This window comes from Labrus mixtus, chromosome 22, assembly GCF_963584025.1.
Source record: "Labrus mixtus chromosome 22, fLabMix1.1, whole genome shotgun sequence".
Taxonomy (NCBI): domain Eukaryota; kingdom Metazoa; phylum Chordata; class Actinopteri; order Labriformes; family Labridae; genus Labrus; species Labrus mixtus.
Window position 1 is genome coordinate 18,720,862 of NC_083633.1, and position 25,984 is coordinate 18,746,845.

The 25,984-nt window shown below is 41.3% G+C and overlaps 2 protein-coding genes across 2 annotated transcripts in view; both read left to right on the top strand.

The window, feature by feature from the left end:
* rassf3 (Ras association domain family member 3) overlaps positions 1–15,867 on the top strand; it is a 57,311-nt gene extending 41,444 nt beyond the window's left edge. Inside the window, exons 3-7 of the mRNA XM_061029650.1 lie at positions 7,322–7,429; positions 9,171–9,326; positions 10,160–10,247; positions 11,932–12,047; positions 12,331–15,867. Of these exons, the coding sequence (XP_060885633.1) occupies positions 7,322–7,429; positions 9,171–9,326; positions 10,160–10,247; positions 11,932–12,047; positions 12,331–12,480 (618 nt within the window). The 3' untranslated portion in view covers positions 12,481–15,867. The remainder of the gene's footprint in view (positions 1–7,321; positions 7,430–9,170; positions 9,327–10,159; positions 10,248–11,931; positions 12,048–12,330) is intronic.
* A 1,748-nt stretch (positions 15,868–17,615) lies between these two features.
* zgc:194209 (uncharacterized protein LOC570908 homolog) lies at positions 17,616–24,915 on the top strand. The gene is made up of 10 exons (XM_061029836.1): positions 17,616–17,756; positions 19,177–19,266; positions 19,462–19,583; positions 19,982–20,083; positions 20,305–20,457; positions 20,555–20,670; positions 22,076–22,236; positions 22,904–23,099; positions 23,874–24,092; positions 24,261–24,915. Coding segments are annotated over exons 1-9 (1,152 nt in total). The 5' UTR covers positions 17,616–17,754; the 3' UTR covers positions 24,084–24,092; positions 24,261–24,915.
* Positions 24,916–25,984: the final 1,069 nt, after the last annotated feature.

Genomic DNA, 25,984 nt, shown 5'->3' on the forward strand with positions numbered 1-25,984 from the left:
GAATAAAACTCCCCTGAAGAAGTCTGACTTATTGTTGGCTCATGCACACACTCACACACAGAAACACACACCTCTATTATTTCACCACCCAGCCTTCCTCATCTTCCTCCAAGGTCAGAACCATGAAGTTTCATAACCTCAACCCACACATGCTTACTCACCACCTTCACACACACACACACACACACACACACACACACAAACACACACACCCGTCTTTCAGCCTCTTACTCAACTCCTCTTGTCTTAACAAATGTTTCATTTTTCACCTTTTACTGCTTACATTTTGCAATCCTTTGGCCTCAGTAACATCTGATAACCAAACATGAGCTCTTGTGTTTTTCTGGCTTCATCGTGTGTTTGTGCGAGCCGTGATTAAGCAGCGTTAATCTGTATTATGGAAACCATTTTGCATTGTAATGAGAACATTTCTCAGCAGGATTTTAGCAGTTTAGACTGTGAGCTGTCAATCAACACGGCTGGACAGCTTCGTGTTTTTAATGTTGGATTCATCTCCAAAGTAACCAAGTTCACTGCAAGACAAGACACTGAGTTTAAGAAGAGACCGACAGAAGAATAAACTGCAGCTTTCTTTGAGAAGTTCATCAGTGTGAGAAAGATGCAAAATCTTTAAAATGTGTTTAACTGAATTTCTTCCTTTGTTTTTTATTTCCTGTAACCAATCTCTGAACACATCAGCTATCGTCCGACATTGATATAGCTTCCAGGAGTGGCGCCAAGGCTTAGCGAGAAACAACTTCTGGCTAAGACTTCTTTTTCTTTTTGCCTTGTCGTTGTTTACAGTCTGGGCAGCAACTTTAGAAGCAAAAATGGATTCTGTGCTGAGAAGTAACATCTAGAGGATCGTTAGCTGCACTTCATTCAGATATCTGTTTAAAGAGAATGAAGCTAGATGGTTGTTAGATGACCGCTAAGGGATCTGTGACATCATTTCAGTGGATTGCATTCAGCATCTTTTGCTCCCAACGTGCCCGGGGGATTCTGTATCTTTTTGCAGAAGTTTTAGACCCTGACTAATCTATTACAAAAATGTTTGGATGAGGCACTTTAAAAGGTTTTTATTCATTTACGTAAGACAGAAATGGTTTTGTTTTGACATTTCCATCCCCCCTTTCCTCTTCTTATTTCCACATCCTCGTTCTTTACTTCTATTCTATCTCATCCTTCTCCAACTTTGTATCCTCCCTATTCTTGTTTTTATCTTCCTTTCTCATCCTTCTTCACATATTACTCCTTCTCTCCTTTCTTTGTAAACTCCCGCCTACTTCCCCCTTCTCTCCTTGCCTTGAATCATCTCCCCTTTTTTCTCTGTTACTTCCCTTTACATCTTCCTCATCCGTCTCTTTGTTGCTGTTGGTAAAGTTCTCCATCTCTGGGTGGTCCCTCATCCAAACAGACATCTCGCGGTCTCATCTTGGGGAGTTGAACCATAACTGTTTGTCCTGTACTGAGCTGTCCGCTTACTAAACCAATGAGTGATGTCAGTCGTCCACTTTGGTTCACATCATTGTTTTTGCACATCGCCTTTTGTCTCTGTGCAGTCCGGGAAGTTTAGTCTGCAGGTTTCACTTCTCTGTTTGCAAAGACAATAGTGTCACTTTCCTCCTCTCTTCTCTTCTCTACAAAGATAAATACTTCAAGCCTTACTTTCTAGCATATACAGTTTTGGTTAACTTATGTTAGCTTATTGTTGTTGACTGGACTGATTAAAGTCAGTCACAAATGATTTTTTCATCCAATCCAGAGGAAAATCAAACTCACGCAGCATCCTGCAGCTATCTGGGTCTGTATCCATAGACCAGCTGTAGCTCCAGTCAATGGGCCTGCTTTCCGAGCTCTACTACCCAGATGTAAACAAGCACAGTGAACGAATAGCCACTAGTAGGAGAGGCGCGGTTTTGCAGCATTTTGAGTGAGAACATGGAGATAAAGTTGTATGCAGGCTGTTTAAGGTCAAACAACTGCTGCTAGCGTTAGCCACACTTGGCAAACCGAATTACATAATTTACCCGCTGACAACTCTCAAAAAATAGTTAAAATGTTGCACAATTTATTCAGTGTTTTCTCATCTCAAGACTAGTTGGGTAAACAGAATTTGAATTTCCTGTTTAACCGACCAAGAAATCAGTCGGCAAGGACCATCCCCAGTCAGTCAGAGCTGCATGACAGATGTAGATATTTATAAAAGACTTTTAACAAAGCTGCACTTTATCTGCAGTGCATGAACGTTCATTAACTTTGCTGTGTCCACTTATAAAGAATTGTTTGAGGAGTTGAGTATGTGTCTGTCCATTAGCTGAGGATCATCTGTTAAAGAGGAAAAGGTGTGAGCACGTCCACTTTGTGCGACACATTAATGTGGCCTGATAGCATGTGTGTGTGTACCCATTAGTGTAGGAATGCTGGGAGGAAAGGTGTGTCCCGTCTCGACTTCCCCCCATGGACTCAACAGGAAATCACAAAGAGAGGGAGGGGGCGAGGGTGGATGAGGGTAGACACGTGGACACAAGATGATTTCAGATGAGAGATTAGCTTAAGGGTTGGAAAGAGAAAGTTGATCCAATTTGGAATAAGAAAGACCCGATGGTGTCACATTTTATTGCCCAAACTTAGAGAACAATTGACATATTAATCGATAATGAATGAGACTGTCGGATGAATAAAAGATTGTAGAGTTGAGGGAGTTGTGGCTCTTTAACTAGAACAAATGACCTTAACTGTGATGCTTTTAAACACACATAGCCTAGAGGAAGACCGCCACGAGGAAACAAACACAAAGACAGAAATAAGAGCTTTCTTGTCCTCTAAATGTAGGTTAGATCCAGCACAGCCACATCACTGTGTTTAGTCTGCCTGTAGCTCCGACAACACACAAAGCACACAGTCCGCTGCTTTTAGGTCTCTTTACCCAAGCTAAGCATGTTTTGTCTGCACACACACACACACACACACACGAGGTGATGTCATCTATTTACAGATGGTGGATGCGTGACAGTGCTAAACAAAGACAGGAATGCTGCAGGTGTGTGTGATAAAGGGTTGAGAACAGAAAATACCTTTTTTGTCTCTCTCACTGACTACATTTTAAGTACCAGGGTTATTTTTGAAACAGCCGTCAGAGATCAAGAATACTCAGATAAATAATCTGCAGATAAATCTATATTTTTCCACATCTCTTCTTCTTCTGTCGTTCACTTTTTACTTTTGTTGTTCTCTTCTGCTATTTTAAAAGTATTTAGTGGTCGCTCTGATTCTGAAGGACAGTTCTGATTTTTTACGCTCTTATGCTACATCACTGCGACTATAGGGAGACATTATGGAGGCTTATGTACGGTGCCCCTTGAGGAACAAAATAGCATGCAATAATTCAGACCTTAAGTAACGCAATTAACTAGTTAATGCTGACAGCCCTAGCCTCAGTTTTTCCTGATTCTAAAACAGAAGTAATTGCTGTGATTTGACTCTATGCAGACGATGTTGCGCTATATCTTTCAAGTTTCCATTTCTAAAAAGTCACCCCGATACTATAGAAATAAAATATTTTACTATATTGACAATACAAGTTATATTTTGCTTTTTCTAGGGGGAAAAGACAGTGTAAGATACAAGCCTCAGCATTAATGTTAGCCAAATCATATTGCTCTCTCTGTTTCTAGTAAAAATAAACTTCCCATTTTGCAGTCTCAATCGGTTATGGCTCGGCAGGCTTTAATAAAGGCCAGCTACTGTCTTTTCCTTCTGTCTTCCTTTCTCTGTCTGGTGTTGGTCTTTCAGCTTTAGTGGGAGGATTCGCTGTGATCTTAAATAAGACCATGACCTCATTGTTGTAGCTCCGCTGTGCTCTGCTTCTCTTGTTTGTTTGGATTTGGTCGCACTCGCCCTCCCTGTTCCTCTTAACCCTCTCCATGCTGAAGGAAACAAAGCCTGGACACACACCTCTCACAGTTGGTAGTATAATAACCAGGACTGGAAACATCACTTAGTCAGAATTATCCAAATATGATATGAAGAGGAGAGGGAAGTAACATTTTGTTGGAGGAAGTCTCGAGGGAGGATATTGCAGAGTATAAAACTAGTGGTGATTCCTTTTGGGAGAGACTTTGAGTGAATATTTAAGGGGTCCCATGAATGTCTTAAAGTTGCTTCTCCTACTTAACAAGATGAGATTAAGAATAAATTATAACTCTATTAATGCAGACTCCTTGTTTTTGCTACATTATCTAACTTTTTGCCAGTTAAAAGCCTTATTTTGGCGTCAAGGGATATGGATTGAAGACTTTAACTGTATATTTTGTTCTTTGTAGATGTCATTATAGAGATTTGGGGGTCACTCTTCTACTATTTAGTATTTAAAATGATCCATCAACAACCTGTAGCCTGATGTCGGTTAAAAAAAAAAGAAGCTTTTTCTTGGTGAAATGCATCGTAAATCTCGCTCTGTACATTATATTAGACAAATGAGAAAATGCTTGCATGTGAAATTATTCTTCTGAAAGATGTCATGGACAGATGGATGACTACGAACCACTGAGTCCTGGTTTTACTAGTCAGAGAGTGATGTAAGGCGAGTTTATGTGAGTGTGAAGTCACTTAATCAACCAGCCAGGTCACAAGACTTCAATATGTATACTAGTGAATATAAATACACAGAAACGTACACACTGCACGGTCATGCGAGGAGGGAATCCCCCCTGAGGGCTCATCTATCATGCTTTTCCTTCTGCCTTTCCGTCCGTCTATGTCGGGTAACACGGCCGATAATCTCTTAACCTGTCACGTCCTGATAATAAGCTTTGACTCGTCTGACCTGTAAGGTGCTTAAAGCGACGACCAAGTGAAAAGCCTTCGAGCTTTAAGCAAAGGTTACCTAATAAAGCTCAAAATAATTTTTAGATATAGTCTTGTATGACTTTTTTGAAGTGCTTAGTGGCACAACAAATATAGGAAGAAAAACTTGATTTATTTAAATATCATATTCATCATCCTGAGGCCTCTCAGATTCATCCTGTGACCCTTTTGGTGTTCTTGCAACAACTGAACTAATCTACCAAATTTCTCTGATTTAAGGTCATTCAAACTAGCTTGATGTGCATTGATTTTTATTGTTTTTTTTAAAACATGAGTGATTTTCCCCTGTAAACTCTTACATTCTCGTATTGGTTTTTTGACCTGAGGAAAAAGCTGAAGGACTTCTTCAGCCACTTTTCTCTGCACGGGATTGAGCCGATTATTGACTCCGCTGTCCCTGTGTGTCCTCTTTTTAATCCTGATGAGTCAGTGTTTACACCTGTCAGGTAAAGCAACAGGTCATCAGCACTAAAGTGTCAGCTGTCGTAGCATATGGCAAAATATACGATCGGTGATGTCATACATGGATGAGTAATCCAAGCGTTTGATTCAGGGACGTCATCTTTAGTTTTGGGAAACACTGTTGAACTTTTTTGACATTTAAAGGACACAGAAACCATAAACAGTTCAGACACGACTTGAACGATTGACATTTTAGATGTTTATTAGCGTCTGTCAGAGCTGCAGTGTGTGATTGCAGTGTTTGCACATGCTGTATTGGCACCTTGTCTTTCCCTTGAGAGCCGTGTGTGTGTTCTCCATATAAGGGTGTATGTGCCTTCAAAGCCTCCCTGGATTCTGCACTATGTGTGTGTGTGTTTGTGTGTGTGTGGTTTTTAATAGATGTAGAGGAGTGCTGCACTATGCCCATGTACAGTAAGCAGACACTACACTGGAGAATAAAACACTCAGGACTCTGCATTGGCACTCTCAGACTTTAAACATGGAGACAGACAGAAGATATCAATAAGAGCTTGTTACTTAAACCTCCCTTAACTACCAGATGTCTGCAAACCAAATCTGAGGAAAAGAATTTATACTACAAGATGCGGTTTCTACAGGATCCATGTGTCCCGCATTCGGTCAGCGCTCTGCACTCCAGAGCTGATCGCATCCTCTCTAGTCGATGCTCATGTTTATACTGCACACGCTGCGCCGCCACTCCGCCTGGTCATTAAACTCTTTGTGGCACTGAGGAAGTCTGCTGCTTTGTCTTCTTGTCCTAGAATTAAAATAGTGTAAATGTTTTATTGTATTTAGCTGCTGTTGTGCGGCAGGCTGGGATTTCTTTACGGCTGTTTATGTGGAAGTTAATCCAAGAAACGAAACTCTTCCAATAAGCGACTGCCTGAACATTTTAATTGGGTCTGAGGTCAGCCAGGACTCTTTACAACAGCTTGTGTAACAGATTTATTGTTGTTTACGTGCATTTCTTAAGATGCTGTAGAAATAGATTTTAATCAGAGGTTTGGACCTGGTGTCGGCTGAAGTCGTGCAGATGTTTGTCTCTGTACGGTACACATGTGTCTGTCTGTCGTCTTTATCTAGAACTTTCTCTTTTAGCTGACCTCGGTTGTGACCTGATTTTTTTACGCTCTTATGCTTCATCACTGTGACTACAGGGAGGCACTACGGAGGCTTAACTACGGTGCACCTAACGGGACAAAAAACATGCAATGAAGACAGATTTTAAAAAATGCATTCATTTCATACCTTAATTGACGCAATTAACTACTTAATGCTGACAACCCTGGTCTCAAACTTTTTTGATTTCAAAGCAAAATGAATAGCTGTGTTTGACTCTATGCAGACGATGTTACTCTATATCTTACAAATTTCCGTTTCTAAAAACTTACCAATGATTCTTTAGAAATAAAATCTTTTAATATTTTGACAATACAAGGTATATTTAGCTTTTTCTAGGGGGAAAAACACCTCGGTTGTGACCTCCTCCGGCCCCTGGCCTTTACTATGTTTAAGGTTGTTTTCACACAAACACTGTGTCGACTGCTGACTGCTGATCACATAAAGTAAAGCCTCCTGTCTTGACAAACACTCTATTTTAATCAACAAGGCCTCGAGGTATTTACAGACTATCCTCACAGAAAAACATAACTGTATAGAACGTCTCTGCAAGTCTTTATAACGACCAGTTTAATCCCGGACAACGTCAGGTCCAGAAAGTCCTGAAATGATCTGAAATAACACCTTGAGTTGATTTATAAAATATGAGAGGGTCTAGGTGGATGAGTCAGTTTGGTGTCAGACTTTCCCCCAGGAGGAGAACAGGATTTGAGTCCCGTGTGAAATCAAACCACTGGCACTTCTTATCCTCTTGATTCAGATAGTGGATAGCTCCACTTGTGCTTTTATCCAAACACACAGCCTCTATTGTTTTTACTGATGTTAGCTGACTCTGCATTTATCATGTTTCCTTCTTTGTGTTTGTCAGGATGTGGAGAAGGAGAGAGAGCTGCGGACGGAGTTCAGCAGGGAAGAGATCAGGCAGAGGATCGAGCTGTACAACTCGGTGACCAAGGACCACCTGAAAATGACCCTAGTGAGTTGACCACACACACACACACACACACACCAATATGCACACTCACACACACACTGGCTGAGTCAGTGAATTGTGTGGACTTAGTTTGAAGCTTGTTTTCCCGCCCAAAAAAACATCAAAAAGGCAGAACTGGAGTATAAAATCATTTTGGATGATGTTGCCACCAGCCCTAAACCTCCTTTATTTTTTTATTTTATTTAACCTTTATTTAACCAGGTTGGTCCCATTGAGATTTAAAACCTCCTGGCCAAGACAGGCAGCAGCAAAAACACAAAGTTAAAGACGGAAATACAAAGAGAGACAAAGTACAAAAAAATAATAATGTTATGATGTTTCTCACACTTCCATTACGTTTAATCAGCAGAAAAAGACATACAAATTTAGTATTTTACTTTAATATAAAGACAATAAAAAAGTGGAGGGTCACACAATATATTTGCACGATTATAATTTGCTGAGTTTACAGAAAATGTGAGCTGTCTGGGTACCAAATTTCCTATATCGGGATGTGAGATTTTGATTTAGTTGCACAGACATGCTGCGGTCAAATGCAACCGGACGAGCTCTAAAAGTAGAAGAAGTCCATGCAACACAATAAGGATATCGAACCGCTGCAAATACTAACATCTTGAGACAATTTCTCACAAAGAAAAGAACAAACTCTCAATCCCACGTCTTTGCTGTCATCTGTTGCCCGTGTTTAAAGGAGTCTGAGGAGAAACCCACCCACACGCTACACTCGTAACATTATTATATTATGAGGTGTGCTGGTGGTTAACATCCACGCCGCCTCTCTCCTCCGGCTCCCAGCATTCCTCAGCACTCACATCAGAGTGATGTGATGTTATTCCTGCTATTGTTCTCCCCGACACTGTTTTCTCTGGCAGCCTGACACGGCTCTGAATGTGTGATTAACCCCCAAGACACCGACTTCACATTAAAGTCCAAATGAAGTAAATTAGGTAAAGCAGGAGTTCTGCTCCGGATATTTAAGATCTTAGATCTCTTAAAACAAATTGGTTTATTAAATTGAATTTAAAAGGTTGATCTTAAGTTTTAAATGCTGCTGAGGGTAAATAATCAGAATCAAATGTGCAGTATCATGTAACTTTTAAATACATTTTCTATACAGATCTAGAAAAGCAGATTATATATATCATGTTTAAAAACTTCAACCTACTCAGGTATTCTGAAAAAATCAACAATTTGTCTGAGTGCATGGCTGGTTTTCTCCCTCTTGGCTTCATGTTTTCGAGGCGTGAGATATTGTTTTCTGATGCGTGACGGCAGCACACGTTTCTCTTTGTCCTTCTGTCCACTTCCGTGTGTGTGTGTGTGTGTGTTTTTTTTTTTTTAAATTTACCCTCTGTTCACCCCAATCTGGTTTTGTCCACTCCTCATCTTTTCACACATCAGCCTGCACACGCACACACTCCTGCAGTAATGAGATTAAGATGCTCTCCCTCTGTCCGGGGCCATCTGTCCACACGGGGACACACTGGGCTTACTGGGTGAACTGGTGTCTTCCGGAGGGATCATGTAGCTGTACTGTATATGTGCTGCTGACGCTCTGTAAACTTTCATTATTGTGATCGTCATAAAGGTCCGATACTGATATCGATAAAGACACATTTATTACGCAGACAAGAAGGTGACTCAACTGGAAAGTGGGTAAATAAATACTGTTGACCCAAAGTAGATGTAGTATAACATCTCTCTCTCTCTTTTTTTCCCCCAGAATCCCTCTGGTGTATACACCGGTTTCATCAAGGTCCAGATGGATTTGAGGAGGCCTGTGACGGTGCGAGGAGGTCAGAGAGGAGAGGAGGCGTTCTATCTGCCCAGAGGAGTCAGCAACACGCTCCACATCAGCTCCAGTAACACAGTCAAACAGGTGGCTAACACACACACACACACACACACACACACTCGGGTCAACACAACTTAATTAGGACCTGATGACACACGGGTTCAACAGAGGCAGACGGGACAGATGTTGAAGTTTATTAAAAGCTTTCAGTCACTTTTGTGTGTTTTTTTTTCCTCTTTCTTGTTTGACCTTAATTCAGTCTGTACATCTTGTGTCTTTAATAATTATTTAATATTTAACATACACGTAACCATAGTGATTAAAAAAGGGTGACTACTCTGTAAAATAACCGTTTTTTTAAAAAGTAAATTAAATCAAAAAGGTTTCGTAAGTCAGGGACCAAAGCTCTGATCATAACAGAGTTACATGAAAGGTCAAGTAACCATGGCAACAGCACCTAACAGAAAGGTATCATAACAGTCTCTTTTTTTTTTAATGGTACGGGTTGTACTGTGAAGACAGACTCTGAGGTGATCTGATCTTCATAAGTATCATAACTGTTTGTTTTCAGCCTGTGGTGAACGGTAAATATTAAACAGTTTTAAAAGACTCTTTTTTTTCTCTTATCAGGACACATTCATTTGTCTTGTTACTAAATATATATTATGAGCGTTAAGGAAAATAATTCCCTTCACCATTAACTTCAGGTAGTGCCGAGGTGTTCTAACATTTGATCGTTTTAATTGATAAATAAATAGATGTTAAGTAAATAGTAACTTGTTGAATTTCTGGATTAACTAAACACTGGAACAGCCTGGATGTCTATCAGCTGTTTTTTTTTTATTTTTTTATTTTTTTTAAAGTGGGTTGATGGGAAAATATTCTAACGTTCTTTTCCTTTTCTGTTTTGTTATCAGGTCATCGTCGCCCTGCTGAGGAAGTTCACAGTCGCAGACAACCCGGCTAAATATGCCCTCTACAAACGCTACCGCAGGGAGGAGCAGGGTAAGACCCAGCCTACTGACTGTGTGTGTGTGTGTGTGTGTGTGTGTGTGTGTGTGTGTGTGTGTGTGTGTGTGTGTGTGTGTGTGTGTGTGTGTGTGTGTGTGTGTGTGTGTGTGTGTGTGTGTGTGTGTGTGTGTGTGTGTGTGTGTGTGTGTGTGTGTGTGTGTGTGTGTGTGTGTGTGTGTGTGTGTGTGTGTGTGTGTGTGTGTGTGTGTGTGTGTGTGTGTGTGTGTGTGTGTGTGTGTGTGTGTGTGTGTGTGTGTGTGTGTGTGTGTGTGTGTGTGTGTGTGTGTGTGTGTGTGTGTGTGTGTGTGTGTGTGTGTGTGTGTGTGTGTGTGTGTGTGTGTGTGTGTGTGTGTGTGTGTGTGTGTGTGTGTGTGTGTGTGTGTGTGGGAAAGCGACAGTGTTTCATGCCAACCTCGGACTCAGATACTCCAGCACTGACACAGTGTCGACTTTTTGTGTGTGAAGGGCGTGTGTATATTTCTGAACACCTCGCCCTCGTCAGATGCCTCAGGGCTCTCCCCACTATCACCCGCTCCCCAGGAATACACACACACACACACACACACACACACTCTAAGAATCAGCAGCTGCTGCAGGGCTCTGGGGTATCGAATACGATCTCAGTCTTTTGAGCGCCTCGGAGAGAAGAACAAGTTTACAGGCCGTGAAGTCGCTTGTGAATTTATTGAATTTGTGTGACTTGTTTTTATAACTTATTTAGAGTCTGTGAAACATTTTGCACAGAAGCTTTCACAGAGATTTTGTCTGTTCTCCCCCCTCGAAGGCAGAGTGCGTGTCACTGCCATCACATAAGCTTCTAGTCTGGTTGCGGCTCATTAATGGAGACGTACACCGAGGCTCCGTCTGCTAATAAAAGACAGCGTCTAGACACGAGGCTGACACCGCATGTATGCAGAGACTACATATGTACATGAGCTCATGTTTATTTAAACTTCAGGAGTTGTTTGCAGCTTTCATTCAAGCCCGTTAAGTCAAAGTTCACAAGTCGTGTTGCTGCTCTTTGATCGCAAAACGAAGCGGTGGTGTAAAAAGGCAGACAAGTGAAAGATCCAAAATAAAGTGTTTGCTCAAAAACCTGTTTGATTTCAACGATGTGTGGCTTAACGCTGCCTTCATGACCGGCACAGAACATCCCACTACAGTCTCATATAATCAATAATCACATGTCAGAGTTTAGTTTGTCTTTTTCACTCAGCTGAAGACGGAGAAGGATTTCTTAACTTCTGAGGAGACTCTTTTAACCTTTAGTCCGTCAAACACATTCAAGATGACCGTCTTCACAGAGCATGCAGAGAATAAGATTACAACTAAAGCTTTCACACAAATGTCTCTGATGGAGAACGTTTATGAAGTTGCATGAAGTGGAAATACTCGAGTGGAGTTTAGACGCTGTGAGTGGTTCACTGTAAGTTCAGTCTAACAACAAGGATCTCCGTTTTTAACTCTGTTTTTGTAAATGACTGTGGTTGTTAATGTGCCGCACCCATCCTTTCATCCTCTGCCATCCCTGTTTATATGCACACACACACACACACACACACACACACACACACATGCAAACGCACACATGGTGCATTTTGAAGAGCAGCAGCCACAGTCGTTCCTGCATATATGTGGCTTGAAGGACTAAATTAATCTGTGTGTGTGTGTCCTACAGTTTATGTGTGCAAGCTGGCGGATGGCGAGCAGCCGCTGTTCCTTCGCCTCGTGGCGGGACCCGACACCGACACTCTGAGCTTCGTGCTGAGAGAACAACAGACTGGAGAAGTCATGGTAACAGAACAACTCTCTGCCTCGATCTGTCTGTCTTTGAAATGTTACAGTTACATCATTTCTGATCTTGACGAGTTTTCTTTCCTGGTTAAAAAATTTTTTTTTTAAAAGCACAAATTTGTTGGTGACATTTCGCTATCACAACTCATTTCAACTTCAGTTTAAATGAAGAATTATCACACGGTCATAATTTTGTTACATTTAAAAACAAATGCCAAATAACAGATGAAATATCTCCTACACAAATATAAATAACGTTTGTTTTTCCTGCTCCTCCTTTCAGTGGGACGCGTTCTCCATCCCCGAGCTGCGTAACTTCCTGAGGATCCTCGACAAAGAGGAAGACGAGCAGAGGGAGGCGGTGATTCGGCGCTACGAGGGCTACCGCCAGAGACTGCAGGAGGCGCTGAGGGAGGTCAGAGGGCCTTCTTAGAGCGATAAAACCTCCTTAAAAACAGGACTACTGCCCCCCTAGTGGCACGGAGGAGGCATTCTTCTTTTCTTTTTTTTACCCTCAGAGGAGAAATAATGTGCAAAATTCTGATCGAGATGGAGGAATGAGAAACGGGGATTCAGCGCCTGGAAGAAGGGATGAAACGGACAGAAGGAGGGATGATTTAAAGATGACAGGAAGACCGAGGAAGAGACGGCAAACTAAGGACAAGTGAAGGAAGAGATGAAAGGACAGAATTGAAACGGACGATGCAGCCTGGATCAAAGACTTCAAACCTGCAGTCTGCCTTCTCACACCAAAGATTTACCTATAGTGCCATAATCATTCACCCTCTCTCTCCATCCCTCTTCTTCTTCTTCTTCTTCTCTCACTCTGTCCTGCTGTCACAAAACTGATGCAGATTCCTCTTTCATCCTTTCAAACTTTGTGAACGACTCATGGCCATATGTCCAGTTTTATTTAATGTTTGTTTTAAAAAGTCTGTACATATTATTTTTTTTAATTTATTTTTTTTCCTTTAAACAAAACGAGTCTTATTTGAGTTGATTCTGCAGAAGTGGAGCTGCAGTCTAGTTGTTGACACAGACACTTGAGAATAGTTGATCCAGACGGCTTCTAGATGTAGAAAGACGGAGAGACGTGAGCGCATGAAACCGTCTCTCGGGGCTGCAGCTACACGATGGTCACCCCACAACATTTAGAGAAGTGAAGACATGTTATTCATCGTCGCATTTTTGCTTTTGTTAGCCGCAAAGTCGAGAGATATTTACTAAGTTGTGAGGACGAAAACAAGCAGACTGCAGGAATGTGCTGAAGTGAAACTGAAGGTTGTAAGAGACGATGCAGAGAACTTAAAGGAGGTGAACTTGAAGTTGAACGAGACAGAAAAACAAAAACTCTTCATGAGAGATAATCACAGAGCGGAGCGTCCTGCTGCAAGATCTGAAGGAACAGAGTGAGATAGAAGTTTGTTTTAGAAGGAAGTCATTTTAGTTTTAGGGTGAGTATAGACGACGGAGGATGATAACGATGAACTGGTCGGATTTGAACTTTTTTGTGTGCAGTTTTGTTCCACCAGCAGAGTTTGACGAAGTATGAAGTGGTGTAGATTAGACGGGAGGAGGTCAGAGGAGGGCGAAGTGGAAGTTTGACTGGTTTCTGTAAGTTGACTGAGCAGTTTTGAGGAAGTAGACGAGAAACTTTAGACGCAGGGAGGAAGATAAAAAACAGAGAGGATGAAGTTTTTGTTCTGTAAAATAGTCTGAGGTGAGGAGGACGCGGGAGAGAAAGTGGTGAAGCAGTGTGATCATAACCTTGACGACGACGACGGGGTTTTTCCTCGAACACCAAGTCGTCATGATTAACTGCATGTCGGCTGGTTGCATTAATAAAAGCTCCTGTTATTCACAGCTGAGAGAAAAAGGAGGTCTGTGAGTGCTGATAGCTGCAGAGAGCAGAGGGAGGGAAAAATGGGCCGCATTGTATCGGCCTCCTGTCCGTCTGTCTGCAGGCATTCATTTAAAACGCAGCTGCTTTTGTGCTCTAATCTCAAGTTGAAACGTGCAGCCTTGACCTCCCAATCAACCTGGTTTATTTTGTTTCTGGTGGATTAAGGAGAAGAATGCCACAGATCGAAAAAAGGACTAAGTGGTAGCGCAGAGAAAGGTCTGGAAAAGTCAAAAATGCAAACAGAAAAAATGAGCACAAGTGAGTTTAAAAGAAGGTTACAGACCTTTTTAGATGGTGTTGCAATTAAATAGCTGCCTTAAATATACATATGCAATGTTATCTTTACTGTACAGAATGAATCATATAGGGGTTAGAGACCAAAAGAAGTCGTTCTCCGCACAGTTCTGTGGAAAAATCTTTGCTTTTTAGATCGGTAATTATTTAGAAATTAAAGAAAATCAGACAAACAAGTAGACGTGATTCACAAAGACAATCATTCAGACAATTCAAATGTCTTAAATCTTCAGAAAGCCATTAAAAAAAGAGCTGTAAAATGCTTCATAGTTTGACCTGCAGGTACTGTGTGAAATCATAAAGGATGTTGTACAACGCCGCCATCTAGTGGATAAATACTGCAAGTGTTCTCTCTTCTGTGTCAAAGATTTATTTTTCCTGTTATAACCAAAGATACTTTTGTGGTGTTGCCTGGAGCAAAATATATTAGAGGCCTCTTCCCACCGGAGGGAAAATCATATATATAGATTTAGAGTTTTATTTAAAGGGGGGTTTTAACCCTTCGTTTATTTTACTATCAAACACTGGGTTCAACTACGGAAGAAAAAAAGGGCCAAAAGGGTTTCTGTTCTTTCAAGCAGATGGATACAGAAGTGTGATTTGTTAAGGGGAGTGTGTGAAGTTCAGTTAATCATGATGATGTCATTTAGAAGGCAGGGAAATTAAAAACATCACAGAGTTGCATTATGGGAAATGTAGGATCCAGCATCTTGTGCGTGTGATTTAACAAATATATATTTTTATAAACGTTCATTTTTCAGTCTTTCTCAAACCTTTCTGGAAGTGAAATTTAAGTTGTCATTTAAAAATCCATCATGCTACATTTTTGTAGTTCTAATTTCCTTTTTGACGTTCCCATGAAAATAGAAAGAAATAGTGTCTACTTTTTTTTTTGTGGATGGAGGCAAATATTTTGAGAAATCCTGTTTATTAGACGTTATATTTTAAACTTAAACTTTAAGGCAGGCTGGACTTTGCAGAACCTGAAACATAGAACTGGATATTTCAAACATGTAGAGTCATTAAAAACACTTACATCACGTGTTCAGATGCTTTTAGAGCGAAACCTTTTGGCCCTCTTTTTGCTTCCTCATAGTGTATTTTTAAATGATGCGAAAGTCTGCATGGAAACAGTTGATTCATCTTAAAACCTTGTTGTTGTTGTTGTTTGTTTGTTTGATAAACAATGTTAGCTGTTCAAACATCATACCAGACAATTTATCGTTACGTTTTTATTTTTTTATTTTATTTTGGGCACTTTAACTTTGAATTCAGGGAAGACGGGTTTTTGATTTTTCTTAATTTCTCCTGTTTTATCTTCAGACTATCGCCATCACACTCTGAACATTATCTTAATAATCTTATTTTAAAGATTTTGCTTCACTCGTGATTTTTATGGTTTTTTTTGGAAGTACAGTTGTTTTTGTTTTTTAAGCTGATTTTTGTATTTTTTGGTCTCACCGAGCTTCCGTACATTTTTTGGCTCAGCGTTAGCTTTTTAGACTGTGAAACATTTGGTTGAATCTGGCATGTGTTCCTGTTTGTCTCTCTGTAAACATTACATGCTTACTGTACACACTACTGGGCTGTTTGACATTAAAAAACATGAGTTCTTGTTCTCAACCTGTGGCTCCGACAGCGTGTGGAAAAAAAAACTTCAGAGTGAGATCAGAGAAGATGATGATGCTTTTTTTCAGACCTGCGTTGGATATAAAGAAGGCTTGTTTTTGATTTTAACTCTGAACCTTTTGGGCCAGTAGAGCCTGAACCTTTTGGGCCAGTAGAGCTAGTGAATGAAGAGTTAATATACGATGACCTGTGTGTATTCAGAGCGCTTCTATGCGTCATATTCAGGATCTTAAAACGTACCAATTCCCACTTGACGTTCTTCTCCTAAAACCTTAGATTAACCCTAAAATTAAAGATGAAAAGAAGCGCTTCTTCCTCTTCGTCAATGCAACAATCTATTAAAGTTAGAAGTCGCTAGAAGCCGTATTTGAGCAAGAGATCCCGGTGATTTCAGACTGTTGGTGTCAGGTCTGAAAGCCGCAGCAGTGCCTTCATGGAGTTTGATCTGAGCTGCAGACGGGAACACAAACCTTTAGGATGGACGGCCGGCTACATCACATGTTTATTATTGATGTTGTTGCAGTCCTCGCTGATTTGTATAACGTGGCCTCTCCGTCTCTCACACGAGGCCGGCTGCATCTATTAAAGGTGAAATTCAAACAAAAGGGGTCGTGTGTTTTAATGTCATAGGTTGTTTTTTTTTTTTTTTTTTTTTAAACAGATCCCTCAGTCTGTTTTCAAAATATTTGAAAACAGCTGAAAGGTTAAAGGTCAGAAATGTAGTTTGGAAACGGCTCTGGTAATTCCCTTAGGCATTCATTCTCAAACTGTGGTACACGAGGACAGACTTCGCTTCTGAGTGTGTCTTCATGTTAAATAGAAAAGTTAGAAATAAAATAGCAGCTGATACTTTTAGCGTCCTCTCCCTGCCAGTAAAGAGTCTTTACTAAAAGCTGTCAGTGTTTTGGCAGAGGTGCAGTCTGGAGCAGATGAAGCAGCCCCTCCTCTTTGTCCTCTGTGTGACCCCCGACTCAAGCGTCCTCAGACAAGGAACCCCTCACCTCCCCCCTCATCTCCCCCCTGATCTCCCCCTGCATCACGCTCACACACTAAACTCCAACATGTGTGAAGCTGCAGGAGAGAGCCAGACGGTACTGCCTTCAAAATAAAAGCTCAGCATCTCTTACTCGTGTTTGAAAGACGTACACTCACATTTGAGGAGACAAAAAAAAACACAATATAAAGCTGGTTAATTCTTTAAACTTTTATTTTATTTTTAATTACTATTTTAAGTTATTTGTCTGCCTTTTTAACTTTGTTGGATTGCACAGCTGAAGAGAAACGGAAAGTGTTGGGAGGAGAGAGTGGTCGACGACATGCAGCAAAGGGCAGAGGTCAGTGTCAAACCCACAGCTGCTGTGATGAGGACTAAAGCTTCTGTACATGGGGTCCCCGACATAACCACTAAGCCCAATCCTTGTTATTATATGAAATAAAAAACTATAGATACATATGAGAAAGTAGGACGATGATGCCAACGGTCAACAGCCAACGGTCAACAGTCACTCTTTGAGTGGTTAGAATAATAACTGTTTGGATCAGAGTGTACGGAGGACGATTGGGGCCAGGTGTTTTCTCAAAGTGCATTATGGGAAATAGTCATACTCCTATTATCATTTATTTCCCCATATGTGGAATTTATTAAGAAAAGAAGAAGAAGAAGAAAGACTTTAGTTCATATTTACAGTCTATGGTTAAGACTCAGACACGGACCGGATACCTGTTCCCTAACACTTTTATTCTGAAGGGTCTCACCGGATGTTCTGTTGTAGCCTCCAGTGAGCTTCACTCGGAGCTCCTCGCCGAACAAACTCAATCGCCGCCGGTCTGAACTTCAGCCGGACCTGTTTGATCTCCTGCAGGAAGAAGACAAACTGAACAATGTAAGTTTGACCTTTTTCAAAACTTTTCTACTTCCGCGACAACAAAATATGAAACTCCAGCTGTCTGCTGTGTTTTTTATTTCAAAGTAAAAGTCTGAAGGAAGGGTCTCTGTGCGCCGCGAAACCCTGCTCATAAATCTGATAATTGTTCACTTACAAGCTGCAGCGTCGAAATAAAAACCAATTAAATAGATTTCTTGAACAATTCCGGCCAGACTTAATTTTCGGCATCTATTTAAAACATCAATTATATCTTATTTTATATTTAAAACGTCAAACAGCTGGTTCAGGTGAGTTCAGCCCATTGGGACACACAGCTGTGTGCGGGAGGAGGAGACAGCATGTTACAAAATGCTGCAAAGTGAGTTATGCAAGAAGTTGTCAAATATATTAAAAACATATAAGGAATAGTCAAAGACATGCAAAGAAACTTGCAGATTTTAGAGTGAAGTTTGGTTTATGTGCAAGGTGCATCTTAAAAACAACTTTATTTTGAAAGATTCCTGAGCAGGGGAAAACTTTCAGACATCGGCAAATAATGTGGCATGAACCGATGTCAGGAGTTGATGTTTATGTGTTGCACTAAATCAATTTAATGCTGCCTCCATTTCACCTAAATACTGATTCAGAGAAGAGGTTTTTTATTGGGCGGATGAAGCCACCTGTTGGACAAATCCTGAATTGTTTTCATTGTCAAACATTACTGCAAAAGAAATCATCAAAACAAAACGGTATCAAAATCGGCAATTGGCTAAATTTAAAGGCTTTATATGCGATTTTTTGATCCAGCAGATGTCGCCCTTGAGCAACAGCATGAAACCAAAATGTAAATTTACCTGAAATGAGCGTGATCTAGAAACACAGTTAAGCAGTAAGTACAGTATGTTATTCTTCTTTTCTCTAGTCCCTCAATTAAACAACTTTTATACACGAGGGGAGGAGTCAGCCGGCCGTCCGGGCGATGTAAACAAAGTGAAGATAGGACTCTGAAAACTCTGAAAACATCACAGACAGTGGGACTCGGGTGTTACACCCATTGTAGACAGTCATGACTCACAGAGTTATTTTCAGAGGAGATACTTGATTTATATTATATTTAAGTGTGAAAAAAATATAAAGACTTTAATGTCAAACATCGGTATCGGCCCTGAATTTCCCAATCGGTGCATCTCTAGTTTTAAAGTGCAGGTTCTGCAGGCTTTCTTCTGTCCTCCAGAAGAAGTCTCTCAGTTGTGTAACCCACATGTGATGTTGTGTTACTTGAAATAGATCCTGTGTGACACAACACTGTGAAACATCTTCTACATGTCAAAGTTCACTCCACATCTCTGTTGTTGATTTATTAACTGCAGATTGTGAAGCGTTCATGTCAGACCTCAGACTCCTTTAAGGACCTTTTGTTTATTCCCTTCTCTCTCAGGTTTGCTCGCAGAGCTTTGTTAGCCGCTCTGCTCGCTGCAGCTGTCGGAGTTTACCTGCTGCCTTCTCCCATAGACCCCAAACCTCATGTGTGAGTACACAACAACAACAACAACAACAACAACACACAAACACTCAACAATGTGCATAACTCATCTGCACACAATAACACATATTTTTAAAGTAACAAGATGAAGAATGGGAGAATCTTTTTTTTTTACTCGTCATAAGGATACAAATATTCTTCATTGAAGCATTAAAAAGATAAAACTTTCTGTTCCTCCAGACTGAAGGGGCCTCCTCCGGCCCTCGAGGGTCCTCTGGCTGTAAACACCCGACTGCAGAAGGGCCGCAGACTGTTTACGGGGAAACTACACGGCCCAGAATCCTTCACTGCAGACGAGGAGGGTGAGCGTGCTGGGTTTTATTTTGACCTCTCTGTGCTTATGGACGTCTGATTCATTTATTTATTTTACCACCTGACCTTTTCTTGTATTGTGTGCAAGGCTTTTTGTCCCTTTTTGCTTCCTGTATGTGTCATGTAATATATGTTTGTTCCCCCGATACCTTTTATGGATCAAATTATAGATCTTAATTAGGAGGTTTTCATTTCTGGATTTTTTTTTCAACCTGAAAATTTTAGCGTACAAAATGAAAAATCTGCAGGAATGAATAAGTGAGAAGCTGCATGTTTTACAGATGTGTGTGTGTGTGTGTGTGTGTGTGTGTGTGTGTGTGTGTGTGTGTGTGTGTGTGTGTGCGTGTGCGTGTGCGTGCGCGTGCGCGTGTGTGTGTGTGTGTTTCAGGTAATGTCTACACAGGAACAGTGGACGGGAAGCTGTGGAGGATCGGTCCTGACGACAGCCTCACGCTCATCACACAGATGGGACAGAATTTACCAGAATGTGGTCGGTTGCGTTTCATCTTTACTCGTCTCTTTCTTCTTCTGTGGTTTTGTAACTTTGGTATCCCTCCTCCCCACCCCCCCCAAAAAAAGGGATAATTGTGTTGTTTTTGTTTTTTTTATTATTTCCTGCCCTGCTCTCTGATTCTCTCAGCATCAGATAAGACAAAGTGTTCCATGTGTTCTCTTACAGAAAATATTCATAAATCCTTTTTGTGTCTTCAGGCAGCAGCACGGACTTCGAGCCCGTGTGCGGTCGTCCTCACGGCGTCCGTCTGGATCGTCGCGGTCAGCTGATCGTAGCCGACTCTTACTTTGGGCTGCACAGCGTCGACCCAGAAACTAAAGAAAAGACTCTGCTGCTGGCTAACTCACAGGGTATTTAGTTTTCTGTGTGAATGTTAAAAGAAGCTCCGCTGATTTAAAGTCTGTGACCTGTTTTTTTTTTTTTTTTTTACCCCCTCTTGTTTCTCAGGTGCTGACAGCGTTCCTTTTGCCTTTCTGAACGGCCTGGAGGTTTCCTCTCAGACGGGGGTGATTTACTTCACAGACTCGTCCAGCCGGTGGGGACGCAGACACGTCAAACTGGAGGTGAGGGGATGGAATTGGAAGATCTCATAGCTGCTTTTACACTTGCACAAAACTCTTGAAAGACTGCACGTGTGAATAATTCACTCTGACTTTAGATTCAGATTTTTTTATTGTCCCACAAGGAGAAATTTGTGTTGCAACAGGAGCACACAGAAGACAAGAAACACGAGGACGACATCATTATGAAACATGGACCAAAATGAATTGGAAAATCAGACAACACAGCAAAATATAAAACCAAATAAAATCAGTGAAGAGCCCGTAGCAGAATGGAAATTCAAGTTATTAAAGTGCAAAGTGGAGGTGTGCAAATGTGCAAAAAGAGCAACAAATATCCAAAGTTTCTCCTGCCAACCCTTTTTTTTTTTTCAGTGTCGCTGGCCAATCACAAACTAAAAAGAGATAAAAACGTCAGCACACACATGTCCTTTAGATTTCCTTTATCCGGGCACGACGGGTTAGACCACTAAAAAACCCCACAAGGACACACTTGTTCCTTTTTTCTTACAAAGAAGAGAAATGTTAAGAGTACTTCAGTTCAGGAAGGAGGCTCAAGAGGAGAAGCCTAAGCAGGGTTAAGGGCGCGTTGTCAAGGTCTGTTGCAACTGATTATTTGGACAAATTATCCTCAAGAGTGAGGTGTCAATGAAATGCCTCTGTAGTGGCTATTTGTCTAAAAATCTAAATAAACTAATATCAAACATAATCAAATGACCACTGATGCACCATGGGGGATGTGATGTACGCAGGCAAAAAGTCCAACGTCCATGCAGGAGATCTGCGTTTTGTTTGGTACAAAAGAACATGTCTCCTGCTGCCTCTCATAAGCCCACCCAGGTGCATGCTGGTCCTCTACCTGCCTCTGGTGCCCACAGTGTTGCCCAAATACCTAACAAAAAAATACTAATGCAAAACTAAATTTACTAAACGAACAACTAGCAAAAGAAAATATTACCCAAATATCTATTCTAAATAAAGAAAACGTGTAGAATAATTAAATAAACAACAACACCCAAATATCAGTAAACTAAATACCAAAACTAATTCTAACAACAATTAAATAATAATAATAATAATAATAAAGTTTATTTGTAAAGCACTTATCAAAACCAACGTCACAAAGTGCTTGAAAGAAAAAAGAAAAAATCCCAACAAATACACAACAATAAAATCCTAAAACAACAGAGCAGCTGTTCCAACAGCCTCCATCGGAATATCCTCAACAGCCAATGAGAGCGAGCAGACCGGCACAGCTGACAAACACAACTGAGCCCGAGCCGAGGGGAGTATTAAAGAAGAAGGTCGTGACAAACCACAGAGTCAGCTGACGGCGTTGATCGTCCTACAAACAGCGGGCGTGTTGGTCTCATGGCGCCTTCACTGATCTCTGTGTTTTTTCCTCCAGGTGATCGAGCTGAACCGCCTCGGTCATCTCCTCTCCTTCGATCCTCGAACACAAAGTGTGAAGGTTCTTCTGGATTCTCTCTACATGCCCAACGGCATCGCTCTGTCTCCAGACGAGAACTTCCTGCTGCTGGCAGAGACCAGCGTCGGACGAGTACTCAGGTACACACACACACACACACACACACACACACACACACACACATACACACACACATACACACACACATATACACATACACACACACACACACACACACACATATACACACACACACACACATATACATACACACACACACACACACACACGTACACAAACATATACACACACACACACACACACACACACATATGCATACACACACACACACACACACGTACACAAACATATACACACACACCTCACACACACACACCTCACACACACACCTCACACACACACGCACACACCTCACACACACACACACACACACCTCACACACACACACCTCACACACACCTCACACACACACACACACACACACACACACACACACACACACACCTCACACACACACACACCTCACACACACCTCACACACACACACACACACACACCTCACACACACCTCACACACACACACACACACACACACACACACCTCACACACACACACACACACACACACCTCACACACACCTCACACACACACACACACACACACACACACACACACACACACACACACCTCACACACACACACACCTCACACACACCTCACACACACCTCACACACACACACACACACACACACACACATAAAGTCGTCTCTCTGTCCTCTCTCAGATTTTGGCTGAAGGGTCCAAAGGCTGGAACCAAAGAGATCCTCCTTGACAACATGATCGGTTACCCTGACAACATCCGCCTTAGCGACCACGGAACATTCCTGGTCGGCATAACGACGACAAGGTTCCGGAAGCTTGTGCCTCCCTTCCTGGATTTGATCGCCCCGTATCCAGCGGTCAAACGCTTCCTGGCAAAGGTAGACCAACAACATCTCAGACAGAAGTGTTGATTCTTTTTAAGCTCTGAGACTTTTTTTTAAAACTGGTTGTTGAAGAGGAGGAGAACATGTGACCTTTAAAGATAAGGGACCAAAAAGATCACAGAGCAGAACATGAGCGAGAGTGATTATCAGCAGAGCTGGAACCCAAATTAATCTTTTTAAATGAATAAACAAAGAAAATGCAAAATAAATATATGATTTACACGTTTGTGTTCATCACCAGTGAATGCAAACTGAATAAAAACATGTTGTCTGCTCTAAACCATCGACTGCAGAGGAGCGGTTTTTATCAGCGCTTATAACCAAATCTTCTTTCCCATGATGCATTTCACTCACTGTGAAGCAGCGCCGTGTGATTCGCAATCATTTTGTGTCACTCAGTGGAGAATAACAGGCTTTGTTCCAGTCTGCACACGGACTAGATAGTGTGAAATGTGACGGGACAGGGGGCAGGACCCCACACATACACACACACACACACACACACACACACACACACACACACACACACATTCTGAAGAAAGAGGCCTGAACTCTTGGTGAACTCTTGGTGAACTCCTCTGTGGTCAAACTGGCCAAAAACCTTCATTTCAAAGAATCTGACTGGACTACCAAGTGGTTTTATGGAACCTTAAGAGACGTAAATAAATCAACATTTAAAGAAAATAAAAATGTTTGTTTATTAGATTTCCTACATTTAAAGCTCGTGTGTGTCTGGAGTGTATAAGTGGATTTATTTTGTGTCTCCAGGTGATTCCTCTGAGCTGGTACAACATCCTGCTTCCCCGCTACGCTCTGGTCCTCGAGCTGGACTTGGACGGTCAGATCGTGGGAACGCTGCACGACCCCGAGGGCCGCCTGACGTGGGCCGTCAGCGACGTCTTCCAGCACCGGGGGAGGACGTACCTGGGCAGCACCGACCTGCCCTTCCTGCCCGTGCTCGACGCGTGGGAGAGCTGAGGACGGACCCTCAGCTGAAGACGCAAAAAAAAAAAACTGAAAGTAGGATTTATCACTTTTATCTTTTTGGACGTGTGGATGTGTCATAAAAACCAAACGTGGATATCAGGTGACACATCTGTCTAACTTTAAACTCCTAATCTGATTAACTCTGAAGTTTGTTTCTCCTCACTCGACGCTGACTCGAGTGACATCACTGGAGGTCATTTATCTGCACTACTGACATGTTGTAGCACTGATCTGTAAACTGACTCTGATGGATGAACTCCCTGGACTTTGATCGATATCTGACGCAAACATCAAAGTCGCCTCATCAGCAGGAAGTTCTGAACGAGCTCTGATTCAGAAGGAGAGCGGATGAAATAAATCAACATTATTCTGGTTTACAAACTGACTTTGAACTGGACTCCTTCAGACGAGCAGCTGAAGAAAAAAAAATCACACTGGATCCACTCACCACTTTACCTCAACTGGAATCAAAACGGGAAGAAAACCAAACGCTTCACAGCCAGCGCTTTTCTGCCTGGAAAAACCGCTTCAGTAGACAGAAGACTAGAAAAACACTTAACAAGCTCAAGTTTCATTTACCATTTTTCTCAGACTAATTTAATCTCCTCCGCCCTCGATGTGAGACTACATGTTAACTTTCAAACGGACGAGCTGTGTCTGTAATTTAACTCTGGACATATTCACATTCGACTGTCTGAACACTGTGGGACTGAAAACATACAAATAATACAGTTTTGTAAAGTTAGATGTTGAAATAAATAATTTATATTAAAAACATTTCACCTCCTCTGAATCCTGGAGAATAAATATTGATGAACTGTGATGACGTCATGGTTTTGATCATCTATTAGTCGTTTAAGTTGTGATTGTTTTACAGCTTCAACGCTCATATGAGAAGATTTCCTGCCTTTTCTGTCCTTATAAATATAATTCACTTTTTCTCTGTGGGGGTTTGATTGTTGGTTGGAGAACACAAAGTATTTTAAAGACATCGGTGTGGACGTTTTAATTATTCTTTGATTGATTGTAAAATACCTGAGATAAATACTAACCTCAAGTTTGACTTTTAATCAGCTTCACATGAGATGTGCTGTACTGGTTTGTAATGAAGACCAGGAGAATCCCTATGAGACCATGCAAGTACAAAATAATGTTCATTCAACCCGAAACATTTGGTGGATTTTTTTCTTGTTATGAACCTCTTTTTGATTATTCTTAAGCTCAGTGTCGCCCTAACTCTAAATCAAATCAGATCAGTCAGAGAATAAAATTCAAAATGAGTTTTTAATTCAGTGTTTAATAAAGTCAGCAGGACTCCTCGGGGGGGGGGGGGTTTGTTTCAGAATTGTTTTAATTGGACAGAAACACAAACCTAAAATACATCATCATCATCATCAAAAAATAAAACTACAGGCTCCAAAAAACAAAACAAAAAAACATCTGACAGATTCATTGGAAAGTGCATCAGTGAAGTGAAACGAAGCGATCGGCTTCAGGAAATAAATCACAGAGTGTGTTGAGTCCGGGTGACTTTCACAGGAAGTTAAATCTTTCAATTCAGTCGAGGAAGAAAGAGCCGTGTGAGCCACTTATCCTACATCATCACTACAGTAGCAGAAATTAAATAAAAAATCATTGAGTCACTATCGACGGTAAGAAAATAATCCACAGTTCAAACTGAACACAGACGTTTGATTTTATTTCACAGGAGAGTCCCTCGAGTGTCTGTCAGGCGTTTGCTCGGATGTTAATTATCTGCAAACATTTGATCAAGAAATGAATGTTTCCACACAAATAAAAACTGGCTGAAGGCGACTTTTTCCTCTACCCCTCTCTGAAGAACTACAATCCCCACAGGCCTCTGCGTTCTGACAGCGACAGCAGGAAGTACG

Bases quoted from the DNA above. Each gene is read 5' to 3' on its own strand.
- zgc:194209 (XM_061029836.1), top strand. The intron at 19,267-19,461 runs GTGAGTACACAA...CTGTTCCTCCAG, and splicing joins ATAGACCCCAAACCTCATGT to ACTGAAGGGGCCTCCTCCGG. The intron at 19,584-19,981 runs GTGAGCGTGCTG...TGTGTGTTTCAG, and splicing joins CTTCACTGCAGACGAGGAGG to GTAATGTCTACACAGGAACA.